We start from the raw sequence: 19,305 nt of genomic DNA on the forward strand, positions 1-19,305 counted from the left end.
TTCATTTTCAGAGTAGTTTCATTACAAACCAGCTCATCTGGATGATTGCACATCAAGACTTTAAGTCGAAGAGCAGATACACAGTAAGGCAAAACAACTCTACAAGAGTTCCCATGCTGAAGGAATTCTACAACATACTTATTCTCTTCCTGGTGGCAGCTCTAAAGCTAAAGATCTTCATGCCATCTTGTGTTATGCTAAAGTGAATGAAAGTTCTTACCATGAAGCTTTTAATTTTCTATAGAGGTTTGACTGTTTCACAATCATGCCAGATGGCTGGACACGCCAGCACAACTTATGATGAAACTTCAGCAAGCGATTTACACAAAGGTTTACTTCAGAAACTATTTTCTTTGTCATCGTCCTGAAAGTCAGTGATACTTTTCTCGGCAGTAAATTTTGCATCTTTATCCTCTTCATCTTCGTCACCAGTTTCATCGTCCTCCTCCTCCACGTCCATCTCAAAAGTTCGCACACGCCTACGAGAATGAAACAGCACACACACAACGTTCCGTGCACCGCTAACAGCAAAAAAAGCAGCACGCATTTTCTCTAGCCTTCGGAAGTCCATTTTTTCTAGACAACTTGCGGCATCAATGGCCTGGATACCCATGTCAGAAAGTGCCACATGATGGGATGCATATCTTTGCAAAGGTATGAAGAAGTTCTGTACATGCTTGAGGCCCAGTTGAACAAGCAAAGGAACATTAGAGTCTGTGTGTTCTCCTTCCCTGCACAACAAAACTGACAAAACCTCTTCATTATAGAATTGAGCATCAAGGACGACATAGCACGTTGCATCGCCTTCATCTGCAATGTGTCGAAACTTCTGGAAGTAAAGCCGGGCCACGAGAAAGTTTCCCGTTGCTGTCGCGTGTTTGACCAAGTAGAGGTCCTGTCCCGTAGTGCGGCATGGTACAAACGAGGTGTAGATGCAGTCATCTTTGCTTGAAGTCACATGTGACAGAGCAGAGAGCCTTTCAGGGTGCACCATAGCAGCAAGCATGATGCGCGACTCCATTGAAACACAAGGTCTAAGGGCATCCGTGATACCCACAAATGCATCTGCAGCTGCCTGCTCAAGATGTTTGTGCTCTTGAACGAGTGAGCTCTTGGAGTTGTGGGGGATGACCAACTTCAGCACGGCTGGGTTCTGCTCCAGAAATTTAAGCCAGGCATTCAGGTGTGCGGGCAGTGGGAAAACCAACGGATCATCTTTGAGGTACTGACCAACTCTTTCCAGGCTAAACGACAACCTATTCTCCTCGCTCCACTCCACTGCAAAGTTTTCCTTGAGGAACTCCGCAACAAATACAATCTCTTGTTGTGAGATGCGGGTCACCTCAGGTGGAACAGTGTCATCTGAGAGCCGCAGGATGACCACATACAGCCAGCGGAAGAAAGCTTTAAAGTTGCGGATGCTCACTTCAATTACCTGCAGCAACTCTGCCACCTTGAGAAGAAAGGAACCTGTGCATCCAAGGGCATTGGTAACAGCTTCGCTGCGCAGTCCCAGGGCTCCAAACCTGTCCTCCCACCGAGCCATGCCCTGAAGGTCGGCCAGATGAAAGTAGATGGCCTGCGTAACACCCTGCAGCTGTTTCAAAACATACTTCTGAACATTAGAGTAGCAGAGCTCAATGGAGTGGCCCAGTTTCTTCAGGCCCTTCTCCGTGAGGTCATGCACCAGGAACTTCTCGAGTGCATCAGATGGTGTGCCAAACATGAGCAGTTCAAGAAAATCGTCACTGACAGTGCCACTGGACGTACGCCGCTTTTCCTGGGCATAGTTGGCAAGTTTTGAGTCCACTTCAAGGAGAATGTCCTCCCAGGTTTCCTTAATGGAGCTTATAGTACTGGTTAGGTATGTTGCCAGTGAGGCCACTTGTCCATATTTTAGGGCCACTAGACGAAGCTCTCCCCATTTGTCTCGCAACAGTGGCATGTTGTACACGTGCAGGCACATGAACTTGCCGGCGCCATCTCTCTCACTCTCAATGGTGACAGTAAGCTTGCTGAAAGTGTCTGACAGCCATGCAGACACCACCTTCTTTGCATGCTCCCCAGTACAGTCTCCGAGTGTCACTTCAAAGTCAAGGCAGAGGAGCACACCATATGCATACAGGGAAACACTACCATTGGCTAGGCCTACAACAAGAATGTTGAAGTCTTCCTGTTCCTTGAGCATCTTGCAGTCATCCGCATTCTCTTCAATTAACTTCATTGATGATGTGCAGCCATAGCTCTTGTTGAGCTTTGGTAACTTTGGCAGGTATGCAGAGGAGAAATCGCGGAACAGTAAGCGTGACTGCAGTTCGGAGTCTTCTGCTGTGGTGCCATCACTTGACCAGCAGAGGCACGTAACCCCGACAGATAGAACTAGCGTGTGCACTATGTCTGAATTCTCCACATTGCAGAGAATGATGGTCCCTGCAATAAAGAAATTAAAATGCATAGATTTTTCCGAGTCTTCTTGGTTTGAAGGCAGTCGCAGCACTACAGTTTCTATATTATGCCTCTAAAAAATAAAATTACGACACTAATACTAATGCTACTACAACTGACAATAAAAACCAGAAAAGGAACAGCAAGAGAGTTATTATAAAGAATAATATATGCTTTAGAAACAAAGCTACAAAGAAAGCAATACTGACACATAATAGTACTTCAATAGCCTCTGTAAACTTTTTCAACATGTGACTGGGACACTTCTAAAACATCAGTGTAAGTTTGTGAGCTGCACTCATAACTTTCAGCATGGAGTTGTCTGTACATTAATGGAATAAAGAAGCAGCTTGAAAAGAACAGAATAAAACATATATGCCAGCACACAATCTGATGTTAGATTATGTAACAATTTTGCACTGCACAGTTTTAATTCACGTCTATGCAATATCCAAGCAACATATGTAGTATACGAAAGATCAGCAAACTATAGCAGTGGACACTGCTCATAGCTTGCCACAGTGGACAATACCAAACAAATGCAACATATAAATTTACTGGAATTCAAACACGCTGCTGTATAATGCTATGTTGAGAGTGACACAACAATTCCTGAGGCAGATGAAGACACCATAATAAGGCGATTTGTCAGTATGGGCAGCATGCCAAGAAAACAAACATATCATAACGATAAGGTGTGCAGGTTGGCTGTATCCACTCTGAAGGCAATGGTTAAGCCCTACGGCCAAGACCAAACAGGATTTAACACAGTTGAGCCCCTTTATAAGCGTGATGACGTGCACAAGTTGTGATGACACTCCGCATCTTCTGTATGTGATGCAAGGGACACTCAACCAATGAGCACCATCTATGATGGTTTAAAAAAGAAGGCTCCAAAAAGAACGGAGAGGCAGGGCAGACGCGGCTGGAAAAAGACAGGGCCCTGGGCGCAACATTAGGCCAGCCGGGTACTTGGACGAAGGTTAGCAGCAGGCTGCCTCCTGGCACCGCTTCAAGCTTCTTCCCAGTGCCTGGCGCTTTGAGATCGTTGCAAAGACGCACAATTCAAGCCCACCAGCGACTCCACGAGGACAACCAACCTTTTGCTAGCAAACACCCAAAGTACGTCTAGCCACTGCCTTCCACAGGGTCTGGCGTATGGCATAGCGTCTACTATCACCTTTTGTGCGTCTGCCCACCATATGCCATCACCTTCATCACCGCTATGGTCAAACTCTTTTCTTGAAAAATTTGTCACCCTTTATTACGTCGTATTATTTGTTTTCTTTGTACTTATGCTACCTGTTTTGTCCTTGCGCTTTGTAAAAATAATGTGTTTGTGTTCGTAAATAAACAGCCTCACTTCCTGCGATGACTGCAACGTTTTAGTTTTCCTGTATCAAAACGAAGCACCTTAGCTTCATGACGTTTTTTCTTATATAAGGTGTCTTTTACCATCTTCTCACTTGCAATTCGAACCTTGTTTCAGTGTAGGCACACTGGTGTCTCTTACACCGGTGTCTCTTATTTATAAGGGACACCAGCACAGATAATAACAACAATACAGATAAAGCACATGAAGTTCAACTTCTGATGCAAATGCACCTTATTCTTTAAAAAAGGGCTGCCACAGTTTTAGAATTCAATATCCATAGAACTATTAATTGCCATAGAATGAACAGAACAGGCATGCGCAGGTGGATTTTATTGCTAGAATATACAGGCACGCTCGACAGGTCTCCCAAGTATGCACATTTTGCAGGAAAATAGGCAGTCTGAAAGCACAAGTACCAACCAGAGTTTCAGCAGTCTCACTTATCACATACAGAATAACAAGTTGTATTGTATCTTTTTTACATTAACTCCATATTTCTTTTGTCTTACAAGTTGGTTGGGAGAACCAGGACCGACAGCTGTACAAGCTTTTCTTATGGTGAAATGGTTCACTACAATAACCGAAATTTTTATGCTCTGGCAAAACAGTGACTGCTGGACAGGTAGTTTCTCATGTGCAGGGGGAACTGTGAAGAAATCCAGCGTTTTTTCACATTTACAAAACCCCCTAAAGTCTACTCTGGGGAGGGCCAGGCTTGGGGACCTTTTTCTCCATACCGGTGCGGGCAGTCAACTGTCACGGCTTACAGTAAAGCATGCTGCCACACCAATGCAAAGAAGCCTCCATTCCCATGGTAAAAGGACTTGGTGCACCTTTTTAAGGCTATGGAAGAACCGTTTAACCGAGGACTGAACGCAGGAACAGATTCGGGGAACGTCTTTTCCTGGCCACGGGCTCTATGCCCTCACGAACAATGTTGGCACAGGAATGGGAATCAGTCTGTCTTCTGAAAAAGCTGCGGAGAACTGCCAAATAATTGAAGGCATTTAAAGGGCCCCAAACTACCTCTGATAGAATTTCTTTAGTATTTGAAGTATGCGCACGCATTAAGTTCAGAATGTTGCTATGATAAACAATACCATACGTGGCAGCAGTACGAGCTGCAGATGTCCCATGAACTTCAAGAAATAATCCATTCTCCTTTATGTGCCTTTTAGCAATTTTCATTCTTTGTGTGCTCGCTGTGAAATCAACATGCGGTTTTTTCATCATCCACAATATTGTTTGTCGCTCGCTGCTCTTCCTCCTCCCATGGAGATTGATTGATATGTGGGGTTTTTTGTCCCGAAACCAGCATATGATCATGAGAGACACCGTAGTGTAGGGCTCCGGAAATTTTGACCACCTGGGGTTCTTTAACATGCACCCTAATCTGAGCACATGGGCCTCAGCATTTTGGTCTCCATCGAAAATGCAGCCGCCACAGCCGGGATTCGATCCCGCGACCTAGGGGTCAGCAGCCGAGTACCTTAGCCACTAGACCACCGCGGCGGGGCTCTTCAATGGAGAGGAAGAGCACTCAGCCAGGAGGAGAGATGAGGCGATGAACTAAGGAAAAAGTGAAACGAGCAAGAGCCTCTTTCGGATCATCGGACACATGTAACTCCGCTACTATGGGACAGTTTCAAAAAATTCTCACGACTAAGTGTCCTTTGAAGACTCGTGCACTACTGCAACACCACTACTAAATTTCAACTTATGGGGGTTTAGGGCCCTTTAATGAAACGAATTTTCTTACACGAGTGAATTACTCTTCCACTATTTCAAAATCATTACGATTACTGCAATTAGATGCCCGAGTTGCCCTTGGGCCATTGAAATCTACCATCACCATCATACTGCAACTAGATCCTTGGTAAGCGAGAAAATGTGCAAAAAAAAATGTGGGTGGTGATGCTACATTGGAATCCCCGCACCATACGTCGTGACATCGTAGATTTTGGTGGCGTCTACTGTGTCTAGCGTAGTTTCTAATCAGCAAAAATGAAGTACACTGTCCTCTGAGTGTACCGGGAGGATTTGACACTAGGATGCACGCTCTGAGTCCCAAGCAGAGAAGTGTCCCAGTTTATTTCGAACACACCCCTTTTATCTTATGTCTTGGAGGGCATCCCATAACCGACTCGGCTAGAGCTACATAGGCACTTGGCACACACGCACCCTCTACACTGAGGGGGCCATAGATATGCCAAGTTTCAGGATGCCATTGAGTCAATATCACCAACATACCAAAAATACACTTTGAAATCCGGGACGTCACGTACGGCAATTTTGGGGCAAAATAAAAAAAAAAAAAACAACTTTGACCCCAGTTTTCTTCTCTACTAACAACCCTATAATGGCAATATTAACATTATCAGTGCTTTGAGAAATGTCACTTTGGCACAGATGCTGAAATGACATCCAATCGAGTTCGACGATAAAGTTGTTGTGGGTCAGACTCTAGAGCTGCACTGTTGACGTGCAAATCTCTGCACTCTGTCCAGCTTTAGCCCGATTAGCTTTAACAGAATAAATCCACTTTGTACCAAGATTTTCGTTTTGGGTGAAGTTCGCCTTTTTGGTTGTGGACATTTTTCTACACTTTGGCCTTTTCACTGATGTTTGCAACAGGCGCTTTAACAATTCCATGTTGCAGGCGACTGCGACATGGGACTGCCATTTTCTTTTGGACTGTCCATCACAGACAGTTTTGCTCGCATTCTGCACAAACAGATGAGGCACCTGTCAGTTGTCTCTGCGATGCAGCATGAGGTATGTCACTATATAGCCACCAGCGGCCCACCTGTACACATGTGGGCTTGATGTTTGTTCTTGGAGATTATCTTCACGTGGACATCATCGGCCCACTGCCACCTCGCTATGAACAGACATACCTGTTGACTTGCGTGGACCAATTCACAAGCTGGGCAGAGGCCATCCTTATCGCAGGCATCAGCGCCGAAATGATCGCAAAGGCTTTCCTGCACCAATAGGTAACTCGCTTCAGGGTGTCCTCTACAATAGCAATGAACTGTAGCCAACAATTCGAATCTGCACTTTTCTCTGCTACCAGTCAGCTCATAGGAACCTCCCGCATACAAACGATGACGTACTAACCCACGAGCAATGACATCGTGGAGCATTTTCACCACCAGCTAAAAGCCAAGCTTAGAGCAACCGAGAAACACAACCGCGTGGAGGCCCTCCTTATCCTCTTGAGTGTAAGGTCCACTTTAAAAAGAGAACATTGGTTGCAGGGCTGCTGGGTTGATCTATGGTATGACACTTAGGATGTCCGGAAAGTTCTTTACTCACAGAGTATAGGAGGCATCCATAGCTTGCAGTAACTATGCACTGTGCCTACACAATGTCAGGAGCAAACCTTGCAAGATACTTCCACAGCTTCCAGGTTCATGTGTGGTGCATGTCGACCTGCAGCTCACATTGCGCCCACATGTGTGTACAACATGATGACATGAAGCTGTGCGGCAACATCTTTAGTCATCCTATGATATGCCTCTGCTGCGGGGACGAAAATTTCACCAGTAGATGCGGTCATGAGGAGGTTGTGTCACTGGATAGAGCCAGCCCACATGGGCAGTGAAGATGCAGTAGTGTCCTTTGCCAAAGGAATCCTCTCCAGAAATCCTAGCTTCAACGCCAGCCGAAGCTAACGAGGTGCCCACTTAGCTTATGCACAGCAAACAGCTATGAAGAGTGCCTACTTGCTTGGACCTTCAACTTATTTTGGCAAGTCACCAAGAGGGGAGCCACAAAGCCACAAAAGGCCAGGCAAACAAGTGGCAGTTTTCTTACCCTAATCAGTTCTACTCTCACATTCTCAGCTACCTCACCATGTCGAGACGGGAAGGGCAAAGAGAGTGAAGAATAACAAATGAGGAAGTCTGTTGAGAGTTGGGATTCACACTATGCGGTTGTATTTCTTTACCCCGCATACACCTGACGTGTCCCAATAAAATTGTTCATAACGGCTGCTTGCGCTTCACAAACGAATCCAGGAATGGAGCGACCGTGGAAATGTCACAATATCTTACGCGAGCACTATCGAGAGGCTTATACTGCGCTGCGATGTAATGGCACAATAGAAATTGAAGCTAGCATTTGAAAACAAATTGTAATTCATTTTTTCACCAAGCACTTATGCTTATCAGTACATTTGCTGGGCTCTTGTGGGCTTCGCCTTCTATTCGACACACAAAAAAAAAATATGACAACTGAAAATTTTCATGTCTGTGCCCCTTTAGGTCGCAAAATCTGATTGCAGTAATGTTCACATGTCCTCCCAGCATTAGACAGCACCTCCTGGGTTCATGCATGTCTGTAATATGTAACGCATAGGTCACTCTGAGTGACCGCACTTTTTATAAGTTTTTTTTTCTTATTTGTACATATTGTAATGGAAATTAAAAATGCAGAGAGGAAGCTGTGGGGACGTCCACAGTTAGTGCCTGTTTTGCCTACATGGAAGCTCACCTGTGCTATAGCCAATGGCAAGTATCTTGCCATCAGGCCTCCAAGCCAGACTCCACACAGCGACATCATGCTCCTTGCCATCAGGAGGTGTACGTAGCCAGACACGCTTCCATGAGAGTCGGTGCAGTGCCACATCACCTTGCTTTAGTGCGAGAGCAATGAGATCCAGTCGAGGTGACCACAGCATAAGCTCCACTTCAGCCGACACATGTCGCTCATTCACCTGACGGAAGGATGCCATCACCTCCTATACAGTGGATTGAAAAGCACAGGAGGTGAGACACCACTTGGGAGGGTGGAAGTTTGGTTTACTTTGTAATCTGCCATATGTAAGTGTTTTAGCAGAAATGACAGCATAACGCAGACTTGCATAATGCCGACATAATGAAGATCGTTGATGGCTTTGTCTTCAATTTTGCATAGCCTATGACATGCAAATTAAGCCTATGAATGTGAACTAAGAATAGCTTCGGGCTAGTTGTAACATCCTGGATAAATAGGCAGTGCTGCCATTCATTACATCAACTGTTGGATGCATTTGATAGGTGTTCTAGTCTGCCATCGCTGTGAACTTGTCAGCACTGAACCACATTGCATTATGTAGACCCACTTGCTGTGCATCTTAATTGTGTTTGAGTGCTAAAGATGTCATTTCATGGCAATTCGTTGAAGAGTGGGCGTCACTAGAGCCAATGTTTCGACAAGTGGACTAGTCTACATCAAGGTAGCAATTGCTTTCCATAGAAGCATAATTATTTAATAATGATAAAGCACCTGAAGGACAGGGACACAAGACAAACACAACACAAGCACTATGAAGATGTGCTTGTATTGCATTATAACAATGCGCTCATGACAACAAAGTCGAACATCAACATTGGTCAAGTATACTCGTGTATGCTTTGCTCTCTCTCTCTCTCCCTGAACCTGGAAAATGGAGGAAGGGAAGGGAAAACATGTGCACGTAGGAGGGCATCCAGAGAGAGGGTAGAAAGAAGGTAGTGGGATAGAGAGGTTGGTATGGAAAAAGTTTGAGCTGGAAATACTCCCGCTTGGCTCAAAATGGAGAAATCTTGAGCTGAAGCATGGTTGAATTTCAACCAGAAGCTAACAAAGTTCCTGTGGATATTGATCGACATTGAGTTAAATTATCAAACCCGATGGACAGTAACAGTTCAGTGTTCGCATGAAAGTGGGAAACAGCTTCACCGGTGCGGCGCATGGAGCTGTGATACGCAGCATGACAATACATATGTTGGTTGGTCCGATTACGGGGTCTAATTAATGCACCAAAGCAACTCATTAGGCCGTGAGTGTCGCCATAGCCGAGGGCTCCGGATAATTTTGACTGGCATCACACAATACACGGGCTTGTAGCACTCTGCTGCCATCAAAACGCGGCCACGATTGAACTCGCATCATTCGGGTCCGTAGCCAAGTAGCGTACCCACTGAGCCGCGATCTCCGCAACTTGTGAAACTGGTGCACAATTTTGATTCGGATCAAGAACGATCGAAAGCAAACGCGTGACCCGGGTGTCACATACAACCACGATCTGGCCTGATCCAGATAGGATTTCTTGATCTTGATTGACTTTTTTTACATGAGCTGCAGCAGGGAGCTAAGCGCTGTTGAAAAATTTTCATCGCGATTGGCCTTAACTGCAATGGTACTGTAAGCGTACTACCGTCGTGCGAATATAGACACGCTCTTGAAAGGGGCTGGGTTTTTTTTTTTTTTACTGAAGGAAGCAAAAGCAGGGCAGAAGGCGGAATGAGACACATGCATTTGTTGTTATACGCTTAGGCTACGCCACCTTCTCAGCTTTTACTCTGTAATATTGCTTTACCAACCTACAACACGGCTACCACCGAAAGCACGAGAAACGGTAAACGTCTCACTTGTGCATAGGCGATACGCTGGACCGCTCGACAATCATACACTCCGGCTTAGGTGCAGTTTTCTGAAACTGCACGTTGATTAATGGGCCGCCGATCATAGAAGACACTAATTCATGAAACAACAACCTTTGAGCGAACGCTCAAGCGCACACTTGCGCATCCAAGATGTGCGGGAGAAACGTATTTTCGTTGTTGCCAGGCTAGCAAAAAAGTACCGCCATTACAGACCTTAGTATGAAACCGTCACAGAATACCTGAAATGTATTGACCGTATTATTCAAGTGCTGCCACAGCCAACTAATTAATGCGAAAAAAAGAAGAAAAACACCGGGCAAGATTAGAGTGTGCGTGTCAGAAAACTTCATTCCTGAAGCAACCTAACTCGTAGTGTCATTTATTCTCCTCATTCTCGCATTTTCAATTTGTTTTGTCGGTTTCTTTTGTATAAAATGACAGCAGGTCATCTTTCATTAATTGTTTTTTTTTCTCCTCTGTTCATTCGACGAAAGGACAGCTCATACGTCATAAAGGACAACCGTTGTTTGCAGTCCTTGCGGTTGAATCTAACAGCACCGCACGGTTTTCTGAGCCCATATCAGCACATATCCCCCATATTTTTGGGAACTAGGAGAGAACACACAAACGTCGCGCGTGGGGCTGAGAAGAAAGAGAAAAGAAGAATGGTGAGCGAGCGTGCAGAAATAAATAATTTGTTCTACACACTGCAACCGCCGATTGGCTGGCGTGTCGTCAGTACATCAAGGCCGGACCAATCAGAGGCCGCCTGATGCAGCATGAACTTCCTGATAGGTTCAGGGCACCCGCGCTTCACTTCTTGCCTTTCAGAAAATCCAGATGGCGCAACATCCCTCGTTGTGGCGCTAGGCTTGGTGCTCCGCCGCTTCGGTCTGCTTTGATGGCTGTGCGAAGCGAATGCGTCCGGTGATGTTTTTCCTGGCGTGACTGACGTTCCCTGTGAATTGTTTTCGATAATAAGTGCGTTCTTGTTTGAACTGTGAGAACCGATGCCAAGATGGAGACACACGACGGCGCACAGACCACCACCGAACAGGTGACGGGCAATCCTGCTGAAGACGCCGGACTTGACACGAAGTGTGTATTTTGCAAGCAGGACGTTTCGGAAACTAGTGAGCCACAGCTACTGCCCTGTCTGCACACCGCCTGTAAGCTATGCATCCCGACAGATCCTACCGGTGAGTAGGTCTTTTCCATCGCTTTTTTTTTGTTTTGTTAATTGCCGCAAGACGCCTTTATTCAGCGTGCTGGAGGTGACCGGGTGAAGGAATGTAACGGCTTTTTCAAGTGAGCATCGTCGCTAGAGATGCTCACTCGATTCGATGAACACAACATGCTAAAGCAGACTTGGATTTATTCCATGCTGGCTACTTTGCCGGTAGGCCGCCGTTTCACGTTTTCTTCAGTGGACGAACTGTCACATTAAGGCTGATTATTTGCAGCGCGGGCACTGCACCGGCTGGCACTGGCCGGTGCTCCGTAACGACTTGCATCGGCATTTTCGCGCCTTCCGATGTTGATGTGTTGTTCGTATATTGGAAAACGGAATGATCGAGCGCCGCCGAGCGAAGTGACGAGGCGTGGTATCGTTCGAATGAGCACGAGAGGCGTGCCGAGCGTGCGAAACGGAGGCGGTAATTTCGATGTTTTTTGAAAGCGGCACGTGCGCCGTTTGTGGGGAGTACGCGGCGCGATTGTCATCTTTGCTACCGCCGGCGCATGTTTTGGCGCTCTCCTGTGCGTCCTGTTTCGGATTACTCGTACGCTGCTACGCCACTCAACCGTGCTCTTTATTCGTTTCCTTTTAACGCATATAGTTACCATTAATAGAGAGCTTTAGAACAGCGCACTGCGAGCCCTTGCGGTGTGGTCGCTACCATTACGCATGTGTCGTACGCGAGCCGCCGTTTGTTGTTTGCGGCCCGTCCGCAGGAAATCCGAAATAGCGGGCGGCGTGTGCGGTCAGCATGCGGCCCGCAAACGCTGGTTATGTGTAGTTTCCGTGCATTTGAGTTTGCGGAACAGCTAAAGTCTCTTTGATTGTTACCTAGGAGGGGCAAACGTTATTCTGAAACTCCCTAATATTTATAGCCTGTTTCAACTGGAGCTCATCAGTGGCTAAGGTACTCGGCTGCTGACCCGCAGGTCGCGGGTTCGAATCCCGGCTGCGGCGGCTGCATTTCCGATGGAGGCGGAAATGTTGTAGGCCCGTGTGCTCAGATTTGGGTGCACGTTAAAGAACCCCAGGTGGTCAAAATTTCCGGAGCCCTCCACTACGGCGTCTCTCATAATCATATGGTGGTTTTGGGACGTTAAACCCCACAAATCAATCAATCAACTGGAGCTCATCTCGAATAACCGCGATGCGCCTTCCCCCTCTCGCTACCGCTTTAAAATTTGTCTGGACGCTATAAGTTCTTTTTTTTTTAATTGTAAATCTAGCGGCACAATTGTGTATTCGTATAGCAAACTCAACTGTAACAGTACGTAACAGGCAAAAGCGCTTAGCTTCACGAAAATGAACGAACGCAGATGAAAGAAAGATCTATGCAACTTATTGTTGTGTCGGATTACGGTGGGCGGAGTTTATATTTTTACTCCAAGGTTGCGGCAAACTGCAGATAGATGCCTTGCCCGACTTTTTGCTTGCCAAGCGCCCATGCTCTTTGATTTGTGCGATTTGTGCATGCTCGAATGATAAAACGAGTGTCTGTACTGTTTAGCTGTGCGATACGGGGAAAAGGAAAAACAAAAGCGCGGTCCTGCGATTTGACATTGTAGACAGCTAATCACGATTGATTGCCAGGTGCGAACCTTCTGGTCCTGCAGAATTGTGACGATGGCACAGAAACGTGAACAGAGTATTATTTCAAGAGGCGGGTTGGAGTTGTGCAATCACCTGTGTGTGTGTGGCATGTCTGCACATACACACAATGAACAGTGCCTTTCACTTCTGCGTAGAGTGGCACCAGCCGGTGCTATATGTGGCCAATTGTCCTTTGCGCCGCTGGACTCGCTATTAATGTCCTAGCCTAATGAAAACTAAAAAAATATACACGTAGTTAGGAGGCGCATCATAACTCCGGCACTGTGCCGGCCTTGTGTAGCGTGGCGACACCTGGGGTGGTTCCAGCCACTCATTTGACGGAGGGGGGGGGGGAAGGTCGTGATATTTATTTTTGGTAGTTACTATCAACCAACCCAACAACTTAGTGTTTCCACTCACCTGTACTAATGTGTGTTAAGCGGTGGATGGCAAGCGATGATTGGGGGGGTGGGGCTGTGATCGCCTTCCCCCTCGCCCCTAGATGGATTGTGAGCGGTGACAAGTGTGCAACCAGGCTCAACAAATAAAAAAATAGTTGTCGTTTTTTTTTAAGTTCGCATAATGCCTTCGATGAAATCTAACTTGCACGTGACGTCACAGACAGGTTATCTGCCCCGGGCATGGCCCTGGGTAACCTGCAGATTGCCGCCACCGTGACGTTTTATCTGACAGTGCTGGTGCAGGGGAGTCGTTCTGTCGCCGCGTTCTTTTGTGTTCTGCCCGCTTCTGTTCGGCAGCCGCGCCAAAGGGGGACACACTAAACTGTAGGGGGAACCGGCACTAATTCGATGTGACCGTTTCTTACTCAGCGCGGTCGCGCATGATTTCACACAGCGTCTCAAAACCGGCTGGTACCTGCAATACTAGTTCGCCACAAGCCCCTCCCTAATTTCGACCACATGTTGGTCAAGTCTGAAAGGAAACGAGCTTTGCTATGGGCATAGGCGTGTGCACGTGGGGGGGGGGGGGGGGGGAGCGAAAGTAGCCTGGTGTAACAGGGTGGGTTAGCGCTGCCACGAACTTTCGCCCCTCCCCCTCAGATGAGGAAGCCTGCGCACGATTATGTATATGGATGCAAAACTTTAAAAAAAATAAGCGATCGTATTCTTTCCGCAACGACCTTCCTGAGGTCTCTAGGCTTTTCGACGGTACATAACCTTGCTCTTAGAACAATTACTGCACAGGTACGGATGAGTGAAGGCCAGACTTGGCGCCCCCCTTAAATGATTAGCCTCCCCCATGACGTCACGTGATTGGCGCCCCCTTTAGTGACTATCCTTCCTCATGACATCACTCGGTTGACGCCCCCCCCCCCCCCCCTTAAATGATTCGCCTTCCCTATTACGTCGCTCGCTTGGCGCCCCTTGGGATTAGTCTCCGTCACGACCTCACTCGAGTGACGCCATGATGATGCCGCTTATTACGGCGGTATGGGACGTCATCAATTCTTCTCGTTTCGACACTCTAGAATCACATCTGAAATTTTCCAGATCCTTGTCTACGAGGAGTGACCATGCCCTTAACATTGCAACTTTTTCACCCGCTTGGCATGTTCAAATACAGCTTTTTTCCCTTCAACTATAGAAGCCTGTAATATGCTGCCCGGAAATGTTCCTTCTCTAGCACTTCAAGAATTTTCGGAAGCCTGTTCATGAATGTTGATTTGTTCTTGCTTTTTTACGTAAATTATGTCGTACATGACTTTCATGTCATGGTTTTAATGTTTGGATGTGTCATTTACGTTCGTCGTCTATTTAAGTCACGTGATGCCAAATTTGGTATATATGGAGCTAGCAAAACGGCCGCGAGCACGCTATGAGCGTAGCATATAGTCATGTTTTACATGACACGCATGTCATGATTATAATGTTTGGATGCGTCATTTACCTTCGTCGTCTATTCACGTCATGTGATACCAGATTTGGTGTATGTGGAGCTAGCGAAACGGCCGCGAGTATGCTGCCAGCGTAGCATGTAGTCATGTTTTACATGACATGCATGTCTTGATTGTAATGTTAGGACTCGTCATTTACCTTCGTCGTCTGTTCACGTCACGTCATGCCAAATTAGGTACATGTGAAGCTAGCGGAAGGGCCGCGAGCGCGCTATGAGTGTAGCATGTAGTCATGATTTACATGATTATCATGTTCGGACATGTCGTTTACCTTCATCGTCCATTCACGTCACGTAATACCAAATTCGTACGTGTGAAGCTAGCGAAACGGCCGAGAGCGCATCGTGAGCGTGGTATGTTTTCATGTTCTTACATGACAAGCTATACCTTCGTCTTCCATTGACGTCACGTAACACCACATTCGGTATATGTGAAGCTAGCGAAACGAGCGCGAGCGTGGTGTTATAGTAATGGCTTACATGGCAGGGGTGTCGTGAGTTCCACGTTGGGGTCTGTCAGTTATCTTTGTAATGCAGTCATGTCATACCATACCAGTTTCGCAATATGTCACGTGAACGAAACCACCGAAAGAGCAGGAAGACCACGAAATTCATGACATGCATGTCATGATTTTCATGCTATGACTAGCCACTTATGCTCGTCATGCTATGTCATATCTATATTGGTATCGATACCTTCATCGAAACGGCCAGGAGAGCTAAATGTCGTAGGCGGCCACATATTAAAAATATTAAGTAGGTGGCCCTCTCTCCACAGGCCACTCGCTGAATAAGTTTCATTACCACTTCGTTCGCCTGCCGTGTTTCGCTAAAAGTTACCGCGCCTTTCAAAAGAAGACGTTTTCGTCACATATGGCTTGGCAGTGGAAATTTCTGTCCAAGTGGCATAGCGGGATACAGTGCGCAGGTCTGCTCGTCGGGGGGCATCGGGCACAGTCCGTGTGCCTCTCTCACACACATGCGACTTTCTGCGCGCGCCTGCTGGCCTTCATAGACCGCTTATGGGTACTGGGTGTATAAAAGAAAAGATAAAGACTAGCCGTCGCCAGAGGTACCGAAAAGGTTTTTCTTTACTCCGCCGTCTCCGGGTCTTCTCGCCGGAGAAGGGGTAGCCGGGGAGATTGGTGGGATGGGGTGTAGGGGGGACTCGAGAAAGTCCATGGAAGACGCTATTCCTGCAGCTCACGAATAGTAATCGGAGGCCACGACGTGGTATACCGTCTTTAGGAGAATGGGGAAGGTGAGGGGAAAAGAGGCTAGAGGAGATCAAATTAGAGGAGTGAAGCCTTTCTCATCCTGGGCCGTCGAGGTGGGCTGCCGAGTTGTGTTCTTTACAGAAGCACCCTCCTTCTCCTCCTCGTCGCGTTCACCCGACAAGTTTCTGGATTCCCTCTTCTTTTCTCACCGCGTGCAGCTGCTATTGTGCCTCCTTCTAGCCCTCTTTTCCCCGAAAACGTTCGAGCTCCATCCGCTTCTTCCCTCCGGTGTCCTTGGAATGTTGAACGCGCCTTTTTCGTCTTTCTTTTCACTTGTTCAGTTTCATTGCGCCCTTCGCTTTGCTGACGGGGAGCGCTTCGGACAGTGAAGGAATGTCTTTTTTTTTTCTTGTAACAGTCGGACTGGTTTTCATTTGGTCTTGTGTACCTTAATCTTTTTTTTTTTTGGGGTGGTGGGGGGAGACATTCCGAGGATAGCTCTGCTTTCATATGGGAACCAGACCGGTTGAAAGCGACCGCTGAAACTTTTCAAGTTCTTTTTGGTGACAGTCAGAATATTTCAGTGGTCAGTAATTCCGCAGTACTGACTTTCACCGTCAGAGGGCCTTCTCCAGCCAATGGCGTCGCAGTGCCATCGTGACGTCTAGGCCGACCGACTTCGCGCGCTTCATGGCAGAGCATCACCAAGTGGCCGCGATGTCACATTGGTACAGCCACACCATTAAGTGGAGGGGGGTCCTTTGCCTACCCTTCCCCGAAAAGTCGCACTGCTCTTGATCTTGCACCAAACTTGGTGGTGGTGTTGGCACAGCCGGTGACTGGCCGACAGCGCATATCTGGCGAAAAATTGTTTCATCAGTTTCTCATTAGCCAGTTATGCGTGTCATTGATGAGTGGATGTCAGCATCGCGAACTTTCAGTTACTCATCCACAACAAATGGTTTATTTATCTATCAGTATACCGCCAGGACACACAGGGTGTGGGTAAAGTATGAACACAGCAAAAATAACAAGTTAAAAGGAATACAACAAATAACAATAGTTTAAAAAGAAAGAAAACTCTAAAGTTGATCGGAAAACGATAGCGTGCATTCACATCATACAGTGTTCCGAAACAGGGAACATTTACTGGGAGTTAGGGTGCCACTTAAAGAGTGTGTGCCTTCAATTACAGCGATTCTGGTTGGTCCTTTGAATAGGAGGGAGGTGGTTCTTATAGAACAGTACTATTTTAGCAGTCACAGCTAACACAGTACTATTTTTAGCAGTACGAGCGGCAGCACGCCTCAGCTCCGCCAGGGAAAATCTGTGTGTGGGGGGGGGGGGAGGGGGGTTACGCTTCCAGGGCAAACCAGTGAATGCGATAGCAACAAAGCGAAATGTTCAAGGAACGTGGCCCTTGCAGCGAGTGCAGGGACGCGATATATACGCACTGTCTGTGGCTCCAGTGCAAACTTTGAGATGAGAGCGTGACAAGTAGATTGGTCTGAGCATTTTGCTGATCCCCTCTAAAGATACGCGGGTGACTACGCGCTGTAGGTCAAAGTTCGCATTTATTATCAGTGGAACTGTTTAAGGATGAGGTTGCGCATAAGGTGCGCGAAAATGGGGGGGGGGGATGACTGCGCGTTCCTTAGCAACCACCTGGCGCTTGCCAAGCAGCCCCTGGGATGGCATAACCTGCGTAGTATAGTATAGCGAGCGGGAAATGGAAGTGAAGAGTGATGTGAGAGAGGTTGGTAATGCACAGTTATGTATAATAATCAAGAACAAGGTAGGGGGAAAAAAGTGAGGTTGAGTAGGTGGGAAGAACGTAAGCTATGCTACCCCCATTTTATAACAAGGGGTTAGCAAAGTAGATGAGGAGGGGAGAACGTAAAGCGTAGCATATCCATGTATAGCAAGGCATAACAGGAATCTGGGAAAGGAAATTGAGGAGGTAGGGAGTGTAATATGTATAGCAACAGTTGAGAAAGGGAAGTGAATGAAAGAAGGACAAAACGTAGCACACCATGTAAATTGTAGTAAAGTGAGGGATGAGAAAATATGTTGAGGGAGAAGAAGGCAAAGGGTGAAGCGCGACATAGTCTTGTATAGTCGAACAAGGGCGAGAATGGAAATGTGGAGGAGGGAATGGCCGTTAGTCCTCTTTTAAATGCGAACGCATTTCGGGCTATGTCAGGCATCCGGCGTTGTCCGCGCGCCGGCAGATGTTACCTCTCCGCTATCACTCCCTCTCCCATAGCAGCAGCTGCGGGCGCGTGGCTTATTCTCGCCCCTAGCAACCGGAACATGTGGTGAGAGAGGGTGTAGGAGAGCGTAGGTCCAGTTCCCCGTCGCTCCTTCTCTTGCCGTTTGCTCTCTCTCCTCCCAGCACCAATTTCCCGTCCGCTCGCGCCTCACTCTCGACCGTTCGCTGGCTGGGCGCCTCAAGAACATCCGGAAATGGGTGCTCGAGACGCCGCTGTCAAACGCCAAGCAGACAACGCTGTTTGTTTTGTTCACTTCGTAGAGTTTTTTTTAACCGTGCATGCGCTCTTGCTACTAGAGCCGGAAATGCATACCGCGTTTCTCGTGACAGAAAAACTCCACGTTTGGCAAACGGCACGGTGTATTGACTGCACTGTGTAAGACAAAAAATAGAGAAAACATTACTCTTCTAACGCTAGGTTCTCACGTGCGAAACGCCGTTATGGACGCTACGCGATGCATTCGCATTTTCTCGCGATTCCCTTCGGGAAGGTGGAGGCATTTTTTTTTTCAGTATTTGCTCCACGATTGCGTAGGCACACTTATCTTTGTACGCCCCCCCCCCCTTCCACCTCTTCCGGCTGTTGGGGTCGAAAGGAGGAAGTAGCAAGTGATGGCATCCCACCGCTGCCACCAGTTGTAAGATGTGGGAAGGAAGAAGGTCGTTGAAGGATACGAAAAACAAAACACATGTTTATGGCATTATTTACACATATTTACAGCAAAGAAAGCTTAGGTGTTTCCCAAACCACGAGCGTGGTGGTTGAACGTTACATAGTTCAGAGCGACGTCCAGCACTCTGCGGCGTCGTTTTAAGCCCTGTTGGGCTCCTCCTCTCCGAAT

At 47.1% G+C, this 19,305-nt stretch overlaps 2 protein-coding genes across 9 annotated transcripts in view; one reads left to right on the forward strand and one right to left on the reverse strand.

Annotated features, from left to right (window-relative positions):
- On the reverse strand, positions 1 to 10,413 carry APC4 (anaphase-promoting complex subunit 4). The gene is made up of 3 exons (XM_037421561.2): positions 10,219 to 10,413; positions 8,318 to 8,564; positions 1 to 2,430 (listed from the first exon to the last, which is right to left on the reverse strand). Exons 2-3 carry the CDS (start codon positions 8,556 to 8,558, stop codon positions 338 to 340), a joined length of 2,334 nt encoding a protein of 777 aa, XP_037277458.2. The 5' UTR covers positions 8,559 to 8,564; positions 10,219 to 10,413; the 3' UTR covers positions 1 to 337.
- A 639-nt stretch (positions 10,414 to 11,052) lies between these two features.
- The window catches only part of LOC119170408 (E3 ubiquitin-protein ligase TRIM33), a 143,721-nt gene continuing 135,468 nt past the window's right edge, over positions 11,053 to 19,305 (forward strand). For 6 of the 8 annotated variants that reach the window (XM_075875818.1, XM_075875827.1, XM_075875819.1 and 3 more), the window contains exon 1: positions 11,053 to 11,432. In XM_075875818.1, the coding sequence (XP_075731933.1) occupies positions 11,252 to 11,432 (181 nt within the window). In that variant the 5' untranslated portion in view covers positions 11,053 to 11,251. The remainder of the gene's footprint in view (positions 11,433 to 19,305) is intronic. The other 2 variants (XM_075875831.1, XM_075875844.1) reach the window with 1 other exon arrangement.

Source organism: Rhipicephalus microplus, chromosome 2 (genome assembly GCF_043290135.1).
Source record: "Rhipicephalus microplus isolate Deutch F79 chromosome 2, USDA_Rmic, whole genome shotgun sequence".
Classification (NCBI taxonomy): domain Eukaryota; kingdom Metazoa; phylum Arthropoda; class Arachnida; order Ixodida; family Ixodidae; genus Rhipicephalus; species Rhipicephalus microplus.

Bases quoted from the DNA above. Each gene is read 5' to 3' on its own strand.
- APC4 (XM_037421561.2), bottom strand. From the start codon at position 8,558: ATGGCATCCTTCCGTCAGGTGAATGAGCGACATGTGTCGGCTGAAGTG. The intron at 2,431-8,317 runs GTGAGCTTCCAT...TCTTTATTGCAG, and splicing joins TGCCATTGGCTATAGCACAG to GGACCATCATTCTCTGCAAT.